The 20,121-nt window shown below is 55.0% G+C and overlaps 10 protein-coding genes across 10 annotated transcripts; 6 read left to right on the top strand and 4 right to left on the bottom strand.

The window, feature by feature from the left end:
* Window positions 1-3,023: 3,023 nt before the first annotated feature.
* On the top strand, window positions 3,024-4,844 carry K437DRAFT_261497 (putative PHO84-inorganic phosphate permease; the record flags this gene model as incomplete). The annotated part of the gene is made up of 3 exons (XM_013389636.1): window positions 3,024-3,193; window positions 3,273-4,635; window positions 4,716-4,844. 3 exons carry the CDS (start codon window positions 3,024-3,026, stop codon window positions 4,842-4,844), a joined length of 1,662 nt encoding a protein of 553 aa, XP_013245090.1.
* Window positions 4,845-5,347: 503 nt separating this feature from the next.
* On the top strand, window positions 5,348-7,339 carry K437DRAFT_254429 (purine and uridine phosphorylase). The gene is made up of 10 exons (XM_013389635.1): window positions 5,348-5,499; window positions 5,625-5,644; window positions 5,756-5,771; window positions 5,870-5,962; window positions 6,072-6,199; window positions 6,290-6,299; window positions 6,375-6,661; window positions 6,733-6,933; window positions 7,032-7,146; window positions 7,227-7,339. The coding sequence occupies exons 1-10, from the start codon at window positions 5,440-5,442 to the stop codon at window positions 7,260-7,262; spliced, it is 966 nt and encodes a 321-aa protein (XP_013245089.1). The 5' UTR covers window positions 5,348-5,439; the 3' UTR covers window positions 7,263-7,339.
* Window positions 7,270-8,131, bottom strand: K437DRAFT_220934 (TPR-like protein; the record flags this gene model as incomplete). Its single annotated transcript, XM_013389634.1, has 4 exons — window positions 7,270-7,305; window positions 7,371-7,573; window positions 7,640-7,738; window positions 7,813-8,131. Coding segments are annotated over 4 exons (657 nt in total), but the record flags the coding sequence as incomplete, so codon positions are not given.
* Window positions 8,132-8,209: 78 nt separating this feature from the next.
* On the bottom strand, window positions 8,210-9,988 carry K437DRAFT_220981 (Dus-domain-containing protein; the record flags this gene model as incomplete). Its single annotated transcript, XM_013389633.1, has 2 exons — window positions 8,210-9,448; window positions 9,512-9,988. 2 exons carry the CDS (start codon window positions 9,986-9,988, stop codon window positions 8,210-8,212), a joined length of 1,716 nt encoding a protein of 571 aa, XP_013245087.1.
* Window positions 9,989-10,545: 557 nt separating this feature from the next.
* Window positions 10,546-11,778, top strand: K437DRAFT_25015 (uncharacterized protein). The gene is made up of 2 exons (XM_013389598.1): window positions 10,546-11,054; window positions 11,124-11,778. Exons 1-2 carry the CDS (start codon window positions 10,637-10,639, stop codon window positions 11,699-11,701), a joined length of 996 nt encoding a protein of 331 aa, XP_013245052.1. The 5' UTR covers window positions 10,546-10,636; the 3' UTR covers window positions 11,702-11,778.
* Window positions 11,741-12,699, bottom strand: K437DRAFT_232612 (cytidine deaminase). Its single transcript, XM_013389632.1, has 3 exons — window positions 12,544-12,699; window positions 12,389-12,468; window positions 11,741-12,265 (listed from the first exon to the last, which is right to left on the bottom strand). Exons 1-3 carry the CDS (start codon window positions 12,621-12,623, stop codon window positions 11,856-11,858), a joined length of 570 nt encoding a protein of 189 aa, XP_013245086.1. The 5' UTR covers window positions 12,624-12,699; the 3' UTR covers window positions 11,741-11,855.
* Window positions 12,700-12,887: 188 nt separating this feature from the next.
* K437DRAFT_254423 (replication factor A protein 3) lies at window positions 12,888-13,729 on the top strand. The gene is made up of 4 exons (XM_013389631.1): window positions 12,888-13,062; window positions 13,154-13,219; window positions 13,324-13,438; window positions 13,533-13,729. Exons 1-4 carry the CDS (start codon window positions 12,973-12,975, stop codon window positions 13,601-13,603), a joined length of 342 nt encoding a protein of 113 aa, XP_013245085.1. The 5' UTR covers window positions 12,888-12,972; the 3' UTR covers window positions 13,604-13,729.
* A 266-nt stretch (window positions 13,730-13,995) lies between these two features.
* Window positions 13,996-15,951, top strand: K437DRAFT_254422 (prim-pol domain-containing protein). The gene is made up of 4 exons (XM_013389630.1): window positions 13,996-14,220; window positions 14,330-14,594; window positions 14,670-15,690; window positions 15,783-15,951. The coding sequence occupies exons 1-4, from the start codon at window positions 14,093-14,095 to the stop codon at window positions 15,809-15,811; spliced, it is 1,443 nt and encodes a 480-aa protein (XP_013245084.1). The 5' UTR covers window positions 13,996-14,092; the 3' UTR covers window positions 15,812-15,951.
* A 1,273-nt stretch (window positions 15,952-17,224) lies between these two features.
* K437DRAFT_281084 (uncharacterized protein) lies at window positions 17,225-18,902 on the top strand (the record flags this gene model as incomplete). The annotated part of the gene is made up of 5 exons (XM_013389629.1): window positions 17,225-17,438; window positions 17,582-17,975; window positions 18,046-18,092; window positions 18,185-18,267; window positions 18,346-18,902. The coding sequence occupies 5 exons, from the start codon at window positions 17,225-17,227 to the stop codon at window positions 18,766-18,768; spliced, it is 1,161 nt and encodes a 386-aa protein (XP_013245083.1). The 3' UTR covers window positions 18,769-18,902.
* A 558-nt stretch (window positions 18,903-19,460) lies between these two features.
* On the bottom strand, window positions 19,461-19,934 carry K437DRAFT_221051 (uncharacterized protein; the record flags this gene model as incomplete). The annotated part of the gene is made up of 2 exons (XM_013389628.1): window positions 19,461-19,668; window positions 19,762-19,934. The coding sequence occupies 2 exons, from the start codon at window positions 19,932-19,934 to the stop codon at window positions 19,461-19,463; spliced, it is 381 nt and encodes a 126-aa protein (XP_013245082.1).
* Between the last annotated feature and the right edge of the window lie 187 nt (window positions 19,935-20,121).

Here is a 20,121-nt window from a genome sequence, read left to right as displayed (position 1 = left end):
AATGCATCACATGTGCGTCCGTGTACGTCGGTGCACGTCTGAGTAACTGGATCCGTACGAATATTTGCATCATAACAAGACGCCAAGCTCGGCGACCGGATCGAGATTGGATATGTGAGTATTCAGAATTGAAGGGAGTTCAGCCACCACCAGACCAGGTGAGCCAAAATACGAGCTTCATTTCTCACCAGATGTAGTCTTGATAAACCACTTGTTGATGTGCTCCTAACGTACATTGAAATCGGGAGTCGTGCAAACCGCTGCGTGGGTCTACTTTTGGACAACTGCGCATCCTCATACATCTGGCAATCTGGCATGCCCCAGGACAACCTGGGACAGACTTTGGGACTCTCCACCAGTTCTGCATACCTTCATCAACCATCGAGCGTCTGCAAATTTGCTTCCAGGCGCTGTCAGCTGGGAGCTTTTTCGCAACGTGATGGAGTGGCATAGTGATTACTCTTTTGGTCGTTATTAGTCATTACCAGTGTCAGGAGCATTACCAACTAGCGTCCCTAATCGTACATGTCCGAAAGTTCAGAGGCCTCGTCTACTGACATTCAGACTAGTGACTTCACCTTTTAACATCCGATGGTATTTATGCCCGGATGATGACTGCATAACACCTGATGTCATCAATTGGGAGCATAGACCGTGGACTGATCGCCCGATCCATTCTTGTCTAGTGATTACTGACGGTGGCGACGGCGCTGTGACACCTCTGGGCCTCGGCGGCTTGTGGTCCTCAGGCCGTAACGGGAGCGTTCAGCACGCACACGATGCGGCCCGAGTTTCCGGGGTAGCTAAGGGAGGCCAAGGGGAAAGGCCCATCCCAGGTAGCTGGGATGGTGAAATAGAAGTCTTTTAGTCCATGCCGCCATGGGCGAAATGTATGAGAGTATGTTCAAGGGAGGCTTTCGTGCGCCGAGTCTCGCGAATGCTTCTCAGAAGCAATTCGCCAAACGAAAGTGCGTGTAGAAATGCGTATCTGAGCAAACCTAGTCTTCCTTCATTCAGCGGGGTAGTTACATGCAATACTCTTCCTTTTATTCCAATTCCATTCCCTTGCTTGAATTCGGCGGCACCGCCTTGACCACTTCGCCGGACAGTCGCGGACTAGAGCCAAGAGGCCAAATCGTCCTGCTGTCGATGTTGAGAAGTCTACGCGAGAAGATGCTACCGAAGAAAGAGATGTGGATGTTGTATGCGCGACATTACCGATCTAGGATGCAAGACGGAGGGGAAAGAGATAAGAAGCAGGAGTGAGAATGATGACTGTTGCAAATGTTGGATCAATGATACTCTACATGAAACGCGACGCGGCGGAAAAATGCATCGTTGCAGTCAACTAACGACACGATGACGATGAGAAAGGCGGTGTCGTTCGTTCTGTGACGTGGTATTCTAATATCTGCCTTTGCGCACCCTATGCTAGAATGCGTCTCATGATCAAATCTGCTGAGCATGTGTAGCAGTGTAACCTGCCAATAGTCTGCGATACATTGTATGTCATTTTCCACCTTACCGTCGTTTCGGGATTCGACCGTAAGCCAGATCGGTAATGTCAAATAATTATCGGTGATCAGCCTAATGTGCACTCAAAGTACATACATACGTATGTATGAGCTACACGAACATTCCACTTGCAGATTTTTTTCTTCAAAATGTTCACAGCACATACACTGACGCTATGCCCAACTCAAGTTGACAAACTTCCCAGAGAGCAACTCACCGCCAAACTGCCGCCACCGCGAACTTTCCGGTATCATGATCATGCACTGCGTCTGTTGGCGCAGCTGAATCGTCCCGCGGCCCTCTTACACGTGCCCTGTGTGGTGTGGATGTGTTTCATCTGCCCAGTTTTTCCCCACGGAGCATGAGAGGGAGGGCTTGGCACATTCAGCAGCAGCCAATCAGAATGCGAGAACGTGTGCACGTTGACCACTGTCACACACGCAAGTCACGCTAGAGGCCGCATGAGGATCCACGTTGGACCTAGGCTGATATTTTTTCTTCTTGCGAGTTGCCGTCGCCGAGTCCGGGCCTGGACCGTGGAAGGCCACGTCAGGTGGCCCTGCCAGGTTGAGCCGCAGGAGCGGGAGATTGAGAGAGGCCTCCCGGCGGCTGCAGGGGCAGGCGGGATAAGGCTTTGCGTCCAGTGTGACCTGCACACCTAAGACAGAGTCAGAGACCCCTCGACAGTTGAGTCGCAGCAAGCGGGGCGAAGAGCGGCGTGTGGTGCGACGAGCTCAAAATGAACACAAAGAGCTGCTGTGTAACATTGATTGCATGAACGCTGCACGGGCCGCTGTCCTGGAACAAAAGTTCGCCTTCCGACGGCACGATAGCGTTGCTTTTTGGCCAGTGTAAACGCAGTGTCTGAACGTTTGCGACTGACTGGACACCAGATAAGTGCTTTGAAAGGACGCACAAACACTACATCTAATCCTATACGTACGGCTGTGGGGGCTATAAGCTGCGGTGTTGCGAGCAATGGCTGGCCGAATGCCCAAAGGCGCTCCCTGCGTGTGTTTGTGTGCACAGGGCAGTGGGGGTGTGGCGTTTTGAGAACGTGCGTGGAAGGAACGTGAAACTATGCATACCCTTGTTGCTGGCCGAGAGAGCTCCTCCCGCACTTGTCGGCACGCAACCCTGCCCTCTCCGGTGCAAACGTCCGCCATACCGCCGCCGCTGATTGCTTCCCGTGTGCGGCTCTGTGTGTTCAGAGGACGCAATTTCATGCCGCCGCCATCGCCTCTGCATTCGAGACAGATGGGCTTTTTATCTTTTTTTTTTTACGTTTCGTCGTCTGGTTAGCTAGCAAAGAGCAAGGATATAAGAAGAACCTCCCTCCCTCCCTCTTCTCACTTCCATAACTTCCATCCCTGTGACCTGCACCAACATCCTCGCGCTTCGTCGTCTCCACCCTCTGCAACGCGCTTCTTACAGGAAGCCCGCAGCAGCGCTTCGAACGCACCCTCTTCCTCCACTCATTCACCCGCACGACACTTGCAACAAACAAGATGCCGTTCGGTGCTGATCTCGATGCCTACCACTCGGGCGCCAAGGGCAACGCGCCCCTTGCCCTCGTCGAGAAGAAGGAGAAGGCCTTCCTTGGCATCACGCTCGGTGAGGTCAAGCTGCTCTCCATCGCCGGTGTCGGTTTTATGATGGACGCGTACGACCTGTTCATGTGAGTTTGTATCGTTGCTTGCTGTGGCGCACAAATCCTTTCTGATTTGTGAGCCCCCTCCACTCGATGACTCTCACAGCATTAACATGATGTACGCCGTCATCCTGCTTGCCTACTTCCCCGACCCCTCCAAGGGTGCCCACCACTTCAAGAGCAACGTCGACTGGGGTCTGAACGGCGGTGTCTTGAAGGCGTCCGCCAACATTGGTAACGTCATCGGACAGGTCGCCTTCGGTCTCCTCGGCGACTCGTTCGGTCGCTCGGCCGTCTACGGCAAAGAGCTTATCATCGTCATCGTTGCCATTATTATCATGATCTCTGCCCCCAACTACCTCGGCCCCGACGGTGTCACCAAGTGGATCTTCGGCTGGCGTCTCGTCATGGGTATCGGCATTGGCGGTGACTACCCCATGTCCGCTGCCGTCGTCTCCGACCGTGCCCACCTTAAGAAGCGTGGCTTTCTACTCTCATGGATCTTCTCTAACCAGGGCTGGGGTAACCTTGTTGGTGCCGTCGTTGCCGTCGTCGTTATTGCTGCTTACCGTGGCCCCGTCGTCGCTGGTGACTACGCCCGCCTGACTGGTGCGTGGCGCGTCATGCAGGGTCTCGCTCTCGTCCCTGCATTTGCCGTACTCTACTTCCGCCTCACTCTGGTCGAGTCGACGCGTTTCACCCAGGCTCGTCGCATCCAGGATGACCCTGAGATCCTCGCTCAGCAGGGCATGGTCGCCGCCCCGGTCGACTCGGACGATGACCTGAACAAGAAGCCCACTGACGGCGACGCCAGCGATGTTTCGTCTATGGAGAACCAGGCAGTTGGCCTCAAGTTTACCACCATCGGCAAGAAGGCGCACAACGAGTTTATTGAGTACTTTTCCGAGTGGCGGCACCTTAAGATCCTCATTGGTACTTCTCTTGCATGGTTCCTGGTCGACATCACCTTCTACGGCATCAACCTTAACACCTCCACGATTCTTTCTGCCATCGGCTTCACCAATGGTGCCGCCACGCCCGAGGGCCAGTGGTCCAAGTTGATGAGGACCGCGACCGGCAACCTGATCATCACCGTAGCTGGTTTCTTGCCGGGGTACTTCTTCACCATGGCGACAATCGAGCGCATTGGCCGCAAACCGATCCAGCTCGTCGGCTTCCTGCTCAACGCGCTCTTCCTTGGTATTCTCGCTGGCACGTTCCACTGGCTCAAGAAGGATACCGCTGGCTTCTTCGTGGTCTTCGTCTTCCTCCAGCTCTTCTTCAACTTCGGCCCCAACGCCACGACGTTCATCATCCCCGCCGAGGCTTTCCCAACGCGTGTCCGTGCCGGTGCACACGGTATTTCCGCCGCCTGCGGCAAGTGCGGTGCCATCCTCGCCTCGCTCGGTTTCAGCGCCATCGCTAGCCAGATCGGCGGCGACCGAGGCACTGAAGTCGACTTCTGGATCGTGAGTCTGCTGGTGGAATTTCTTCTCCGCTTGTGTACGAACCACTGACTTCTTCGGCGCTTGGCGTTACAAATGGGCAGTTCGTCGGCATCTCGATTCTCGGCGCCATCGTCACGTACTTCCTTGTGCCCGAGACCAAGGGGCGCGATGCTGACCTGATCGACCGCGAGGAGCTCGCCGCCAAGGCGGACATGGGCCCGGCGGCATAAGTGCCATGTATTCCTCAATATCTTTTATATCATCAGTCGGCTTTTGAAGCGGACAGAGGCGATCATCAGCATCAAAAGTATCGTACGCTGAAGCCATCAGCATTACATGGGTTTCCGGGCGATGTTTCTCTACTACGAATATACCTGTAAATAGATTTGGGCATGCAACCAGTTTTTGCAAACGACATTTGTATCAGGACTCCACTATGGCCCAGATGAGACTTCAGGCATGATGGCCTATTTAAGGATTGTACTAATCGAAAGCCAATCGTTGGTCTGCGTTGAAAGAGGTGTTGAGTGTTGGATGGTTAATGCGTATGTGGTCGTCGGCTATGGTTACTGGAGGTCGTAACCGAACGAGAGTGGGAGACACTCTAGCGAAGACTTCAGAAAAGCCCCGTGGGCCCGTGCAGCACTCCGCACGCGGCGGCCCAACAGCAACAGCTTGGAAATGATCGTGTCGACCGGTGACCCCGCTATGGCCACTGTGCAATCTCATCAACCAGATGCACAGGAAGCATTCAGACTGCCGCACCAAACACGACAGCGACGTATCGGGTTCCGAGACAGTTGACAACTGAACAGGGCCCCCAAGATGAAGGAAGTGCTCCTCGACGCCAACTTCCCGCGCGACGCCGAGGGCCGCACGTATCATGTGGGTAGTGTCTCTTGCTCCCGCTTTCGTCCACTTCGCATCGTGCACATATAAAGCAACGGGCTTGGTGTCACTTATGCGCTCTTTTTGCTCTTCATTTCCTCCGGGGCACACGTTGCGTTCAGGTCGGTACGAAAGCTGGACAGTGAGTTAGTTGGCTTACTTTATGCAACTCCTTCGGTATAGCCTTTTCATTACTGTCACCCCGCCTTCTTTGGCGTTCGTCTGCACTGCGTCTGACCTCGCCTCATTCCAGGGTTGCGAATCGAATCGTAGGTAGCTCGTCTATCAATTGTACAAACTACAAGATCTGACGTGTGTGACTAACGAATTGTGCCTCCATGAACGGCCTGTTTCTATGAGCCTCCAGATCACCGTCGGCGATCATGTTCGCGCCCATCGAATCGCAAGCCAATTCGACGGCGGCAAGGCTCTCTTTGAGCACAACTCGCAGAGGAATTTTGTACGGCTCTGAAGCATCCCGAAAACTATCCGTGCAAACCTTACTTACACCGCTTCCACCGTTTCACCCACGCTCTCGTCCTTTCGCCTGAAAATAACGCACAATCCAGCTGACTTTGACCGGCACATTCGACGGTGTCCCCATCACGGTCGTCGCGATCGGCATGGGGTTCCCCGTCGTTGACTTCTTCATTCGCGAATGCCGTGCCGTTGTTCAGGGAGACATGATCGTAGTACGGTGAGAATCGCTTGCACAAACGCCGTTCACATGTCCCCGAGTGAGAATTCCGACTGAGAACTACCTGCTATTCGCTATCCATTTGTGCAGCCTAGGCTCGGTGAGCTGCAGCAATCAGAGAATATACCTTTCAATGAACACATCCATCTGACCCATTCGCTCAACTTCCACCAAGTGCGGGTCCCTGAATCCCACCCTCCCAATCGGCACCGTCGTCGTGCCGTTTACATCCTTTGGCATCACGAGAAACTACGACTATTTTCATCCCACCACCACAGCCGAGCAGCGCGCGTCTGATTCCATAGAGCCTTATAACATTAGCCAGCCCTTAGACTGCGACCGCGAAGTACATGACACTTTGCTCAAGGCTCTGGAGGAGCAGACGCCTGAGGTCAAAGATGGATTCTTTCATGGCGCCAAGGCAAAGGTCCAGGGCAACGTGATGAACGCCAGTGCTGATAGGTATGTCTGTGCGCTTTGGTCCGAGTCCTCATCCTGGTCTGAGGCTCATGAATCGTCCGTCTATGAACCAGCTTCTATGGCTCGCAAGGCCGTCAAGATGCAGCATTCCTAGACGCAAATACAAATCTCATCGAAGTCCTAGAGCAGAGGCATCCCGGCATCTCGACGCTAGAAATGGAGACGTTCTTGATCAATCACTTGGCTTTATGCGCCAACAATGTCAGCGCAGAGCCAGAGGCGCCCAAGATCAAGACCGGAGCCGTGCAGATGATGTGAGTCGGCAAGAGCAGTTCCCTGTCGCCTTTGTTTGGACACCCCTCAGCAGAACCTGACGGATGCAACATGCATGTAATGCTTGCGCCTATTCCAGCTTTGCAAATCGCACAACCTCAGCTTTCATTACGCCTGACGAAGTAGAGCTTCTGGAGCGGTGGGCAGGAAGGAGCGTATGTGCTGCCCTCGCCTCTCTTTCAATTCCTGCCAATGTGAGTGATTTCCCCCTACACGCCATGGCCAAAAGGGGGAGGCTAAATGAGAGGTGTCGGCTTTCCCTCTATTTACACAGAAAACACACCCTCACGGTGTCTGGTCGAAATCATAGACCAGACTCAACGGATGAAGTCCATGCTGTATCCTCCGCCGGCCTGTGCGCAAAGAATAAATGTCAGCCTTTGCGTGATATAGCTCGTGTGGTGTCAAAGAAATTCACCTGCTGCTTGAACTTGAAGTTCTTGGTGGACAGGCCAAAGTGTCCGAGGATACTGTCTCCAATACCTTTCAATTTCTGCACCATCTCGTCCTTCTCCTTCTCTCCGAGCTGCTTTGCCATCGGCTCCAACTGAGCGATCTTATTGCGGATCGATGGCCTTAGCGATGCAGGCGTGTCTTTAAGTGTAAGCAGGACCTTGAGGTCTGCAAACAAGTCGAAATGCATCAGCGAGACGAACGGAAACGGCAGTAGCTTCGAAAAGATATTACCATCTAGGGCTGATGAAACACCAGACCAATTGCCGATGTGCTCATTAGCCGTGGCCCGCCTGTGCAACGCTTTGACGTAGCCTGGAGCGTCCAGCAAAGCTGTGAAAAGAAGGTTCCGAGGAAGAAACATTGTTCAGAGCGGGCACATGTTCCCCTCCTGCATTGGCGCTCACCTTCTCCGCAAGCAGCAACGGCCACTTTGTACTGCTCGAGCTTGAGGTGGCAAGCCGCCATGTTGCAGTACAATGTTGCGCGCAGCTTCGACACCTCCTGCTCCTCGGCGAGCACAGCGGGCGTCTTGAGCTCGCCCTCCTCCTCCACGGTCGCTTTGCCCTTTCCCTTGTCTTGCGCCTGCATCTCGTCTCCACTATCATCGGATCCTTCGTCGTCCATCCTGTGGCGCGCAGGCAGGAGCGCGATAGCGTCGTCGTAGAGGCAAACAGCACGATCCCACTGGCCCTTCGCGAAAGCTTCATTTGCCTCGGCTTTAAGCACTTGCGCATCAACAAGCAGGTCCTATGCATATCGTGGGAATCAGCATCGAGCGGTCTACCATACATGTGATCCTTCTCAGGCACCCACTTTCAACTTCTTCTTGTCAGCCGACTCTCCCTCCTCTCCCTCACCCTCTTGCTTTCGTTTGCTGGTCGATAGACCAGCTTCGTTCACCAGCTCGTCTTCGTCCTGATTCTCTGCCTCATCTGCCCTCGCCTGTACGTCCTTGATTTCTATCAGCCTTCCATGGGAAGGATTCTTATCTTTGTTCTTCTGTTTCGCCTCCTTGAGCTTGGCCTGTTTCTCCAGCTCTTCGGGAGGCATGGGCGGACGGAAGTAAGGCTGAGCGAGCCAATGCGGAATGTAGGCTGGTCGGTCCGGATCAGATGCGTCGTTCAGCGAAGCATGCTTCACGTCTGCGTCAGATGCTGCATCGAGGAGCGAAGCTGAGTGCTTGCGCGGCACCTCAGGCGGGCGTAGGTATTCTTCCTTTTGCATATCTGCCTCGAGCCTCTCCCGTAGCGTATGGATTGCCGCTCGGTACTCCTTCACACGCTCCTCACCCTCTGCACTTGGAATCAATTTCGCCTGACCAAACACTCGACGCAGATCTGGGTGTACTTCCAGTGCAGGGCGCGCGAGCTTGAACATGTGAGATTTGCAAGCTGGTGGCGAGGCTGGGGTCTTGAGCGCAACGATGATGTCGAGATACTCGTCGCACAGATCGGGAATGAATGGAAACTGCGCAACAGGCTTGACAATTGGTGGCCTCGAGGGCCCTGCATCTGCTGAGTCTTCCATCTCAGAGGAGAATGACTTTTCCTCAAAGATAGCTGGATTGTATAGATTGCCCTCAGCACTCATGACGCCATCAGCTCCGGTAACTCGCAGGACATCTTCGACATCCTTTGGGTAGAGGACGTTTCCGTTAGCGAACACCGGCACTTTTACGGCCTGCTTGACAGCTGCAATCTTCTTCCAATCCGCGAGGCCGGTTTTGTGCCCTTTCATCTCCCTCGTCCTGCCATGGACCGCAATAAACTGTGCGCCTGCTCGTTCGAGCATCCTTGCATATGCCACAGTGCGTTCCACGCTTGGGAAAACACGCATTTTGGCCGTAACAGGGACCTTGAGCTCCAGATGGAGTGTATTGATGAGCGAAAAGATGAGTGACCAGTCCTCTTGCAGGAATGCACCGTAATGACCGCGCTTGGCAATGTTTTGCGGACAGCCTAGATTCAGGTCGACGGCGTCACAGTGATCTTGGACGTCCAGCGCTGATTCGAGAAGGAGAGCCGGTTCGTTTCCACAGAACTGAATAAGCGGGGAATACTGTCAGTAAATCCTAGAAGTGACGGAAAAGCCATGCGTACCCACTTGCACGATCAGTGGCCGATCAGTGTCCTTTGCGTTCCCGGTTCGCGTAATCGCACTCGCACCCTCTTCGGCGTGCTTCTTTGAAAAGTTGTTCTCGCGGAAAGCAGGTCGCGCTTTCCCCTTTGCTGTACCAGCGTACATCTTGGAGTTGATCATTGGACTGTAGCATAGATCGGCACCAAGCCGCCTGCTGAGTACCCTCCAAGCCAATTCGGAGCCCTCTACCATCGGGGCAACGATCTTGCGAGGCGAACCAATAGAGCGGTAAAACTCGTAGCCGCTCAGCTTCTCGTGCTTTGGAACGCCGCTTGGTGGGAAGGATTCAAGGTCTGGGATGGCTGTGTCTTCAGTGCCCAGCGAAGAGGAGACATGGCTGCCGCTGCTCGATCCCTGCAGGCTGCTCAAGGAGTCAGCCAACGACGACGTCGAGGCATTGGCATGGGTAAAGCCTGCCACTGCATGCGCGACAGAAGTCATGGTCGGAGCCGGTGCCGCCCAAGACACACTGAAAGGTACCGAGAGCAATCGACTGGAGGAAGAGCGAATGGTTCCGCGCACTGCAGACCACAGCCCTCCCCTGCTGAAAATAAAAAGTATTGTGGGCGAACGGGTGCAACAGCGTGGCTCCGTTCGTTGGCAGCCTGGGAATCCGGAAATGTCCGCGAGCGGTAAGTCTGCTGACTGTTGCTTGGACTATGTGACCTTCTCTGCAAGCTCTGCGGCCGGCTAGCAAGCGGGGGCATGAGTTTTGGAACTTGAAACACCTGGTCTAGAAGAGATGGATCCAACCTGACCAGGAGGTTTGAAAAGCAGAGCAGAGAGACCACAGGGACATATTCCACAATTCACTTCACCTCGTGGGCGGAACTGCCAAAAAACTGCAACCTGTCTGAGCCCAGTGATGAATTACCAGGCCGCAATCCCGCCCAACAAGCAGAAGTGAAGTCATCGGTCATCCACTCAGCCTCCCTTCGTCATTTTAGTCCTCGACCTCATGCGTCCCTTCAAGTCGATGTATGTTGGATGGCTTGGACGTCTCAGGACCGGTAGCCTGGGTGTGAACAGCATCGATCAAGGGAAGGAGCCAAACCGATAGCTCGTTCCGAATTTCTTCATATCAGCAGCATGGCCTCCCGAGAAGCGGCAGCATCGAAGGGCAAGGGCAAGGCCCCGTTTCAAGATGGTGAAGCATCCACTTCGGGCGACGAACACGATCGAATAGGGCCAAATCATGGCTCCAAGTGGGGTCCAAACCGCTCACGGGAAGACTCTGCTCAATCTCCACCCGCAGCGGGTGACACGGGCGTAGACGACCCAGACGCGGAAGATGAGGGACCGCCCCCGCTCCCAGACGAACCACCACCTTTGCCTCACGAAAATACTAGCGAAGCGCAAGACGAAGGGCCGCCTCCACTTCCAGACGAGCCACCATCATTGCCCAGAGAAGATGAAGATGAGGCACCGCCATTGCCAGAAGAGGAAGAGCCTCCTTCAGAAAGCCCCGGAGACGGGAGGCAACCTCAAGGGCATCCATGGCAAGCAGGTGGGCATCATTACACTTCGGAGTTTGTTTTGCCGAAATCTTGAAGCTGATGACGTACCCTTGCGGCAGTTTGGGACCCGTCTCGAGGCGCGTATTACTTTTGGAACTCGGCGACAAATGAGACGACTTGGATCAATCCCTTGACCTCGTCGAGCTCAGCTCAACCTACTGCTGACGGTCAGCAGTTGCACGAGCCAGGCGCGCAAGCCGACGCCAGCGCCTCGTCAAATGCAGCTCCGTCTCAGGGCGAGATATTCGAGCAATTGACGGGAATAGACTCAGATTTGGCTTTCCTCGACCCCTCGCTATCATCATCACTCTCAGCTGGCGCAGTCTCGGCAGGCGGATCATACCGTACCGTCGGGCACTTTGACGCTCGAAAGGGAAAATTTGTTCCACAAGCACAGGCCACGCTGGGCGCTGGTGGGCAGTACGATCCGACGCGCATGACGCATGCGTCCCAGGCGAATCGGCAGATGGAAGCTTTCTTCGACACGAAAGCTTGGCAGGAGGACTTGGAGAAAAGACGGAGGGAAGAGGAGGAAGAGAGGGAGGGCAAAAAGAGGTTGACGAAGAAGGACCTCGCCAGGTTCAGGGAACGGAAGAAGGAGAAGAAAGCCGCAAAGTATGGCTGGCTGCGGTACTGATTGCAACGAAGCGTGCCATCTATCGCATGTGCGGAGTAGCTCATTTACTGTATCCCTACGATCTCGCTGTTGTATGCTACAGATGGTTCAGATTCTGCGGCGGCGTCTGCTTGGGCCCAACGGTCGCTGTGCAACGTTGGATCCTTCACGTGCTTCATGCATGGCTACGATCTTTCCCCAAGGCATCAGGCCCGAAGGAGAGAGGCAGTAGCTGCTCTATCGTCATGACGGTCACGCCCTTCTCGCTCCCAACCGTTGCGGGCTGCACGTTGCCTTCATATGGATCTTCAAGGTGTTCCGCTGTCTCGATGGGGCCGCCGCCCTCAGTGCCAGTGTTATTGCCGCTTGTAGATGAAGGCTTCCAGCTGGTATTCACCATCAGGATTGGCGTATCCAGGCTTGTAAATTCGCGGATGAACTGCCTGCAAATGCCGCAGGGGCTGCATGGACTATCGAGGTCGGAGGAGACGGCGATGGCGACGATCTTGTCCCGCGGCGTCGCCTGATAGAGCGTAGAGGTCACATAGGTGACCATGGCTGTTCTCTCTGCACAAATTGCAGCTCCTGAGTTTCGTGTGGAAACGCGGGGTCGCGAAAGGAAAATAGGAGAGGGAAAGTAGACGCATTGTCAGCCATGGGTGCGATCATCGATGAGCGGTTGATAGCCCCCTTTGTTCAACCACCCACCGTAGGAAGCGTTCTCGACATTGGCACCCGGAATGATTTTCCCCGACTGCAAGAGAAGAGCTGCCCCCACTCGGAATTTGCTGATGAGGAGGAGTGAGAAAGAATCCTCCATCAGCGACGAAAAAGCATGATGAGGAGCGCGAGAGGGAACGTACCTGTAAGGCGAGTAGCTCGTGTCCCGTGCCTTTTGGGCAGCGAGCAGCAAGGTGTCTCGCTGCTCTTTTGTAAGGGCCATAGTGCTTGCTTGTTTACCCGCCGGGCAATGCGTTTCTCGTGATCAGGAGTGACGTTTGAATGATGGCGAGGTGTCGTCAGACACAAATTGTTGAATACCCAGAAACATGGCGTTGTAGATGCATGGGTCTTATAGCTCGGTGATGTTCTACAAGTGTATGCTCATCCACTTGGCAGCTCCCCAGTCCCCACCGCCGCGCGGCCACATGTTCGTTTGCTCACTGATCCCTTCACTAAGGCATCAATGTATTCATCTGACTCTCATCTGAAAGTGGAGTCAATTAGTATTTGCAGTTGTCTTCGAAATTAGCTGAGCCAAAGCTGGGGGATATACAGAGGCATTGCCAAAGATGGATACAGGGGCGACACCGCACATCAACTCAGCCCGACTGGGCTCATTTGCCGGCAGGACAGTCCGGGTGATTGGCAAGGTTGAACGTGTAAGTCTTGTGTCGTTTACAAGGGGCCTCTCTGCGCTCCCGCATGTTTGTCAGCGCTTGAGTCGGCTGATTTTTTTTTCGGATTCAACAGGTAGAAGGAAATGTCGTCATGCTAAAGAGTTCGGATGAAGGACTGATCGAAGTCAGCATAGCTAATGTGAGAGCGCTGGCAACTATCGACTGTCGGTTTGACGTGACGACCTCGCCTGAGTCTCCTATCGCGCACAATACTGACCATGTGGATTCCTTTTGGATCTCAAGCTGGGAGAGCATGACTGGCCTAACCTGCAATATGTGGAGATCATTGGAAAAGTGAGCAAGTCTGGTGACGTGCTACAGGAGTTCAGCACGATCGAGATGACCGGGCCAGAACTAGGTGAGTCGTTCTCTGCTCTTGCTTCACGGCTTCGCATAAATGCATTTCTCTGACCATTCAATGAAAATATGATGTTTATCATCCTTTATTGCAGACATGAAGCTGGTGGATCGCCTTGTGGCGTTCGAAGAGAAACTTCCAGACGTGTTTGGACGAGCATCGTAATCACTCATCGATGTTCTGTCGGTCGCGCGCTACCCGTACACTGGCCAAGGGGGGGCCACACAGGCTCCTTGTCCTATACGTCATGTACCATAGTCACTGCGCCTGGCCCATCTGCATCATTTCGTCTCTCCTTTCTGTACGCTGCCCTTTGTCCCCGCCTGCCCTCTCTGGTCGACATGCAGGATCAATTGAATCGGTGTTGGAGACTCAGTTATTCCCGTGGGCGACACGCGTCGCGTGTCTTCGCCTCGCCCGCCACACAGGCCCTCCGCCATAGATTATGACGCGACGCGTCTTCTCATTGAGACTCCTCACGACACCCCGCGCGAGACAAAAGTTACATCGATCTCATCGATAGGGACATCCAATTTACAGGTTACACACTTGGTATGCTCTGTTGCAAGCCAATGAGAGCTTGGTATATTGGCCACAGTCCTGGTTCTGGATCACTTTCTGCATCGACGGGAAAGTAGGTTGGCTAAAGGCATCATGGCAGCCGCCGCAGTCGCAGCCGTTGCACCGCCGTATGGGCCGGCACGACCGGACCCGATCAACATGGAGTGGGAAGGCGATGACGAGCAGATGGATGCGGTCATGGCGGCTTTTGATGAGAGAGCGTGAGTGTCGAGCTGCGTGGCTCCTCTTTTTATTCGGGATCGAAGGCGAGCTGCACCATCATGCGCTTTACTGACGCCGCGGGGCTGCTTCCGCCTCCTCCTGCACCAGAATGGACCAGCGAGAATCGACAGACACAATGGCGATGCTTGCCTTCTATCGTTTCCTGCTGCCATGGAAGAGTCTCTTCACTTGGCTGAATCATGACCTTGTGCAACGGCCAGGAAAGCTATTCGACCACCGCGAATTCGCATTCACATTGCAAAACGACGCCTACCTGCGATACAACTCATTTGGGACTTGGCAGGAGCTACAGAAAGAGGTGGTGCGTCTCAATCCAGCAAGGTTCGAGATCGGGCCAGTATACAGCGGAAAGGTAGGTGTGTCTGGAACAAGGTTTGCATCTCTACAGGCCAAATGTCACTGACGTTTTCCCTTTGGACGCGGACAGCCAAAGGACAAAAAGAACGCAAGTAAGAATTCATTCAGGCCCCAGTTCCGCGAGTTAGTCTTTGATATCGACATGACAGACTACGACGAGATACGCACGTGCTGCACAGGCAAAGGGATCTGCAAGCGCTGCTGGGCATTCATCGCTGTGGCGGTGCAAGTGCTGGAAGACGCGCTACGCAACGACTTTGGCTTCAAGCATCTGCTCTGGGTCTACTCCGGTCGGCGTGGTATCCATTGCTGGGTGTCGGACCGGAGCGCGTGCAGCCTCGCGGATGACGCGCGCAAGGCCATCGTTGGCTGGCTTGAAGTCGTGCGCGGCAGCGCCAACCAGAACAAGAAAGTGGACACGGGTGCGGGAATGCCGGGGCGTTCTCTACATCCTTCGCTGCGGCGTGCGCTCGGGCAGGATGGCGCGCCTGGGCCTCTGTCGATTGCATTCGCTGAGGTGGTACTGCGCGACCAGGACTGCTTCCGCGACAAGCAAGGCTGGGAGCGCCTGCTCGCGCTGCTGCCGCCCAAGGAGACGGAAGCAATCCAGAAGTTAAGGACCAAGTGGGAGTCTGCCGGGCCAAAGGGCAGCAAGAGCAGCTTGGAGAAGTGGCAGGACGTGATGGCACATGCAAAGAAGAAGGAAGAGGTGTGGAAGCCGTATTGCGAGGACATCATCCTGCAATATACGTACCCGCGTATCGATGCGGAAGTGTCTAAGCACCTCAACCACCTTCTCAAGAGTCCGTTTGTCGTTCACCCGGCGACGGGGCGCGTGTGCGTGCCGCTGGACGTGTCATCGGTGCATGTGTTCGACCCTGAGAAGGACTGCCCAACGGTGGCGCAGCTGCTGCGTGAGCAGGACGCGTACATCCGCCAGCTGAAGCGCGACGGCAAGCATCACAAACAGGACGGAGGGATCGTCGACCCTAACGTTCACGCGTGGGACCATACCAGCCTGCGGCCGTTTGTCGAGCTGTTCGACAAGCACAATGCGGCGATCGTCAAAGAGACGGACGCACTAAGGAGGGGTGAGCAGATGTACCCCGAGTGTACATTGGATAACGAGACCACAGACTGACTGATACCCGCTGCTCGCCCCACCTCCCTCGCCCCTATGTAGCAAAACTTGCACAGTCCGTGGATTTTTGAGGGCATGCCCACTGTCCCCCAGGCATTTTGAGCATCCCCATCACGGCCTAATCGTAGACGCGCACACTATGTAAACGTATATCACATCACACGCACCCCGCATGTACTGTTCTGTCATTACAAACTTGTTATTGAACATTGCACTAGTTCCACCTGTCTTTTGAAAACGACATGAGCATTGTGAATTGTGTGTAGCCTCGTGTATTCTTTTCTACTCCAGACAGCAAAAGTCTGACTTGCAATTCAAGACGAGTCGGACTGTTTCCTGCTTTGATGCTCTCACAGCTTGATACATTTGAGCAGGCCTCGTCACGAAACACCGCTCCCATACGCAGAAGCCTTCGGGGCCCGACGCCGACAGGCTGTCTTACAAGCCCTCAGTGGCTTGAGGGCAGCTACACACCAGCCACGAGTGCAGCAGCGAACAGAGACGAGCGCAATAGCGTGCCGGCTGTCGGGCTTTTTCACAAGCAGCGGGCTGGGTTGTGGTTAGTATTGGGTATTGAGTGTTAAGCGGGGGCGGTTGCACCGTACCTTTTAGATATCCACCTTGGGCGTGCGGCTAGTAATGACAGTGTGACTGGGTGCGCGGCGGGCCACCGCGTCAGCAGAGCGGCGACGCGGTGAGAACGAGAGCAAGGCTAGCCAGCGTGGCGACGGCGTCACGATCCACGGGATCCCGAGCCCCGTTTGGGTTACCATGGGACACCTTCGTATTGTATGAGACTTGATCTCTCCAAGCCTGACTCACGGCAGTCCCCTCGCTTGATTGTCTCAAGCTCTGTGCACACAGAACGTTCTCACAAGCCTCTTTTCCCGCTAGCTACCAACCCCCTTCGATGGCGGAGTAGCGGGGAGGCAGCGACTGAAGCAGTGTGCTGTGGATGTCCTCCCACACCGCACTTCCAAGGAAAGGCACCGAAGAGACAGAGAAGCAGGAACACCGAAGCCAGGACCCAGAACGGTGTTGGAAACACACCCAACACACCCGTGAAGAAACAGAAGTTAGACAAAAAAGGGGAATCGTAGACTGGGCGGTCGCGGTCGCATGACGATCACGATGGTGAAGGATCCATCCTCGTCTATAAAGGGAGACTGGCAGCTCAACGTCCAGTCGACCACACCGCTTCAACTTGCGCACGCCTCCTTACACCCAACCTCGGCTCATCCTACCTTATAAGGCAGGTCATCGCCGCGGCGACGCGTACCAGTTTCCCGGCTGCTATACTAACTACATACATAGCATTTACGCGCCGAGCGCATTTTCATCTCCCCACACTTGGACCACAGCTATTCCATCCAGACGCGCCTAGTAATATTCTCTTTCCCTCTGCCCCCCTATCTCACCAACCAGCATCATCGTGGATCGCCCACCCTCGCGCCGACAAGGAAGTCAACGCACCATCCTGAAAGATGAACACCAAGTACTCCGCCATCGCCACCTCGCTGGCCGCGCTGGCAGCGACGAGCGCTACGCTCGCCGCCGCGCAGCAGCAGCCCAGCTTCAGCGTCAACAATCCACCGGACACGTGGCAGCCTGGTCAGACCGGTACCAACCAGTGCACGCAGAAGTTCGGCGCATCCAGCGCCAACTCGAACTGTCAGACTGCTTACATCAACTCTGCTGGTGAGACATAGAGCGAGCGACATGTGCTCTCGCCTGGGCTCGGTCGCGCCAGGCCGGGCTGAGACGATGGGCATTGTTCTTCCTGTGGTCAAATGAACGAGCTCGATTCAAATGTGCTGACCATTTGTTATATGATCTTGCAGACGACTTCTGCCTCTTCACGCCACCTTCCACCGCCACGATCGGCGAGTCGGAACGGTACGAGATCTCTTACTGCACCAAGTCTGGGTACGGTACGCGCCTGATTCCGGACGGCACGATCACCTCTTCGCACTTTGTGAAAACGCCATATTTCGTCCAGGTTGTCGGCACCGGGGACCTGACGCGCATCGGAGTCGCGGCTGGCGACGCGGGCGGCGAGCTGGACCCGCACGGCGCTGACGGTAACGGGAACCCGATCGGCGGCCTTGTCTATTCGAACGCCATGGGCGGCGGGTACCGGCAGAGCATGGAGTGGATGCAGTTCATCTCGTCCAATCAGTTCTGTTTCCGCGCCTGCCTCGCTGGCTCTGGAGAGTACCAGGCACAGCTGTGCCAGTAAGTCGACTGACGCTCTTGCGCCTGCGGAATTGCGTGCTTACGCCACTTGCACATTTTTTACCCGCAGGCACATCTACGATGTCATGGGCTGCAACTGGGTGATGCCGACCAACGGTAAGTCTCAAAATGATGCACTCCATGACCGCTTGTGCTAGCACCGGCGCTCATGTATATTGCGCACCTCATGCTTTCTTTTCTCGCCTTAGCATACAACGAGCAAGGCTTCGACGACTGCCAAGGTGATGCAGGCGACCCACCTGGTATCTACAACAACTTCAAGTCGACCTTCGTATGTACCTCTTTTTTCCCTCTGCGCTTGAAACGGAGGGGTTGGCCGACTGACATACCCCTTTATTCTCGCATACAGTACCAAGGCCAGCCTTCCACGCCTGCAGCGCACCCGCCACCCGCAACATCCAACTGCCAGGCACAGCCGTCTCCATCGAACGGCTTGACGTCGAACCCTCCCTCGGGTGGTATGGCGGACAACCACAACGGTAACAACTCGTCCAGCAGTTCGTCCAGTAGCTCGTCCTCCACCTTATCGACCAGCACCTCGGTCTTTGTCAGCACCTCGACCGTCACGGCGTCCTCGATAAGTCTCGCGGCATTCACCCCACCCAGCCTGAGCACCAACACGGTGATCGTCGCACCCGCGGCGAGCTCAACGCGCGCAAGCAGCTCCCCTAACGCCGCGGACAGGAGCACCGTCAGCAGTGGCGCGACGGCGTTCGCCGCTGCCGTACTCGCGGCTGCCGCCCTCGGCGCCGCGGCTGTCTTGCCCTTCTGAATCTGAATGCAGAGAACGCTAGATTGTCGATCAGCGTGCGCGGGCCGGGTGAGGCGATCGCGATGCACTTTTTCGATCTTTCGCTTGGATTTCTCCTTGGCATTCTCATTATATCACGACGACTTGGTGCATTGAATGCGGAATGTGCGGCATACACTGGCTCAAGCACACCGACGCATCGACGGAGAGATGATTGGAATGGATGTCTGGATGGATGAACTCTTTTATTAGCATGGCAGCACGCAGGGATCATGGATACGTTATGGAATGGAATCTTTTGCATCTTATCTTCTTATTCATTTACTGATTTTTCCAATGCATACTGTGTACGGATGTCAAGGCCAAGAAGCTGTTACCCCAAACCTGCGCCGCCGTCCTGGAATCTTGTGCAATGAGTCGATATTTTACAATGCCATGGATACAAGTACAGATGAAATGCCGACACAGCGCTTCGGCTGCACGGAATGAGGCGACCGAGGAGCTTGCATCCCTCTCAAGCAAGAAATTTGTCTAACGCTTCGCCGATCGGCTTGGCTGCATTGATGATGTTTGCAAGGTCCGGCTCGAGGCGCATCAGGCCTGCTTTCTTCTGCTTGGCGATCCGCGACGCTTCGGCCTTCTCGGCCAGCAGCGCTTTCTGCTCCACGGCTAGTCTGTAGATTTGTGCACGTACAAAACGTTCGCAGGTCAGCTCAAATATTCTGGAACGTGTATTCTTTCCGGGGATACCGGCGGAACAGGTGCTGGTGGACGCACCTTTCGCGCTCGGAGAGTTCGAACTTTAGCCGCGCGATCATCGTAGAGTGCTCGTCGTAAACCACGCTCGGATCGGTCTCCTCTGGCGGCGCGAGAGCAAAGAACTCGTCGACAGTGTGCAGCTCAGCATCTTGATATATTGACCTGAGTGCAGCATCCGGGTAAAGGGCGCGGGCATCAGCTTCATTGAGAATCCTTCGGGCCGGTGCGTCAGCCCCTCGGTAGAGTACGACCTACCTGAATGCTCTACATCGCTCGACCTCTGCAACCAGGTGGTTCCGCTCATATGTTTGGTTCTGCAAGGCGAGCTGCGTCGATTCGACAGGCAGCCTGGCGCGCAGCACGTTCTCCCTTGCGGCTACCGCCTCCTCGCACGCTTCGCGATACAGCCTGCGGATCTCGCCCATCATCGTGACCAGCTTGGCGACGTTGTGCTTTTGCCGCTCGCCCACGGGCCTCTTCTTCATGTTCAACTGGTCTACCAGCTTGTTGCGCTCCTGCTTGAATATCTCCGCCTTCATGAAGTCGGGATGCTTGCTTCGATGGAGTCGGTTGCTGATATCGTTCGAGATCTTCTGCTCGATCATCTCGATCATC

Source organism: Tilletiaria anomala (genome assembly GCF_000711695.1).
Source record: "Tilletiaria anomala UBC 951 chromosome Unknown K437scaffold_12, whole genome shotgun sequence".
NCBI classification, from domain to species: domain Eukaryota; kingdom Fungi; phylum Basidiomycota; class Exobasidiomycetes; order Georgefischeriales; family Tilletiariaceae; genus Tilletiaria; species Tilletiaria anomala.
Note: the sequence above shows the minus strand (reverse complement) of the source record. Positions and strands in the feature narration are given on the sequence as shown.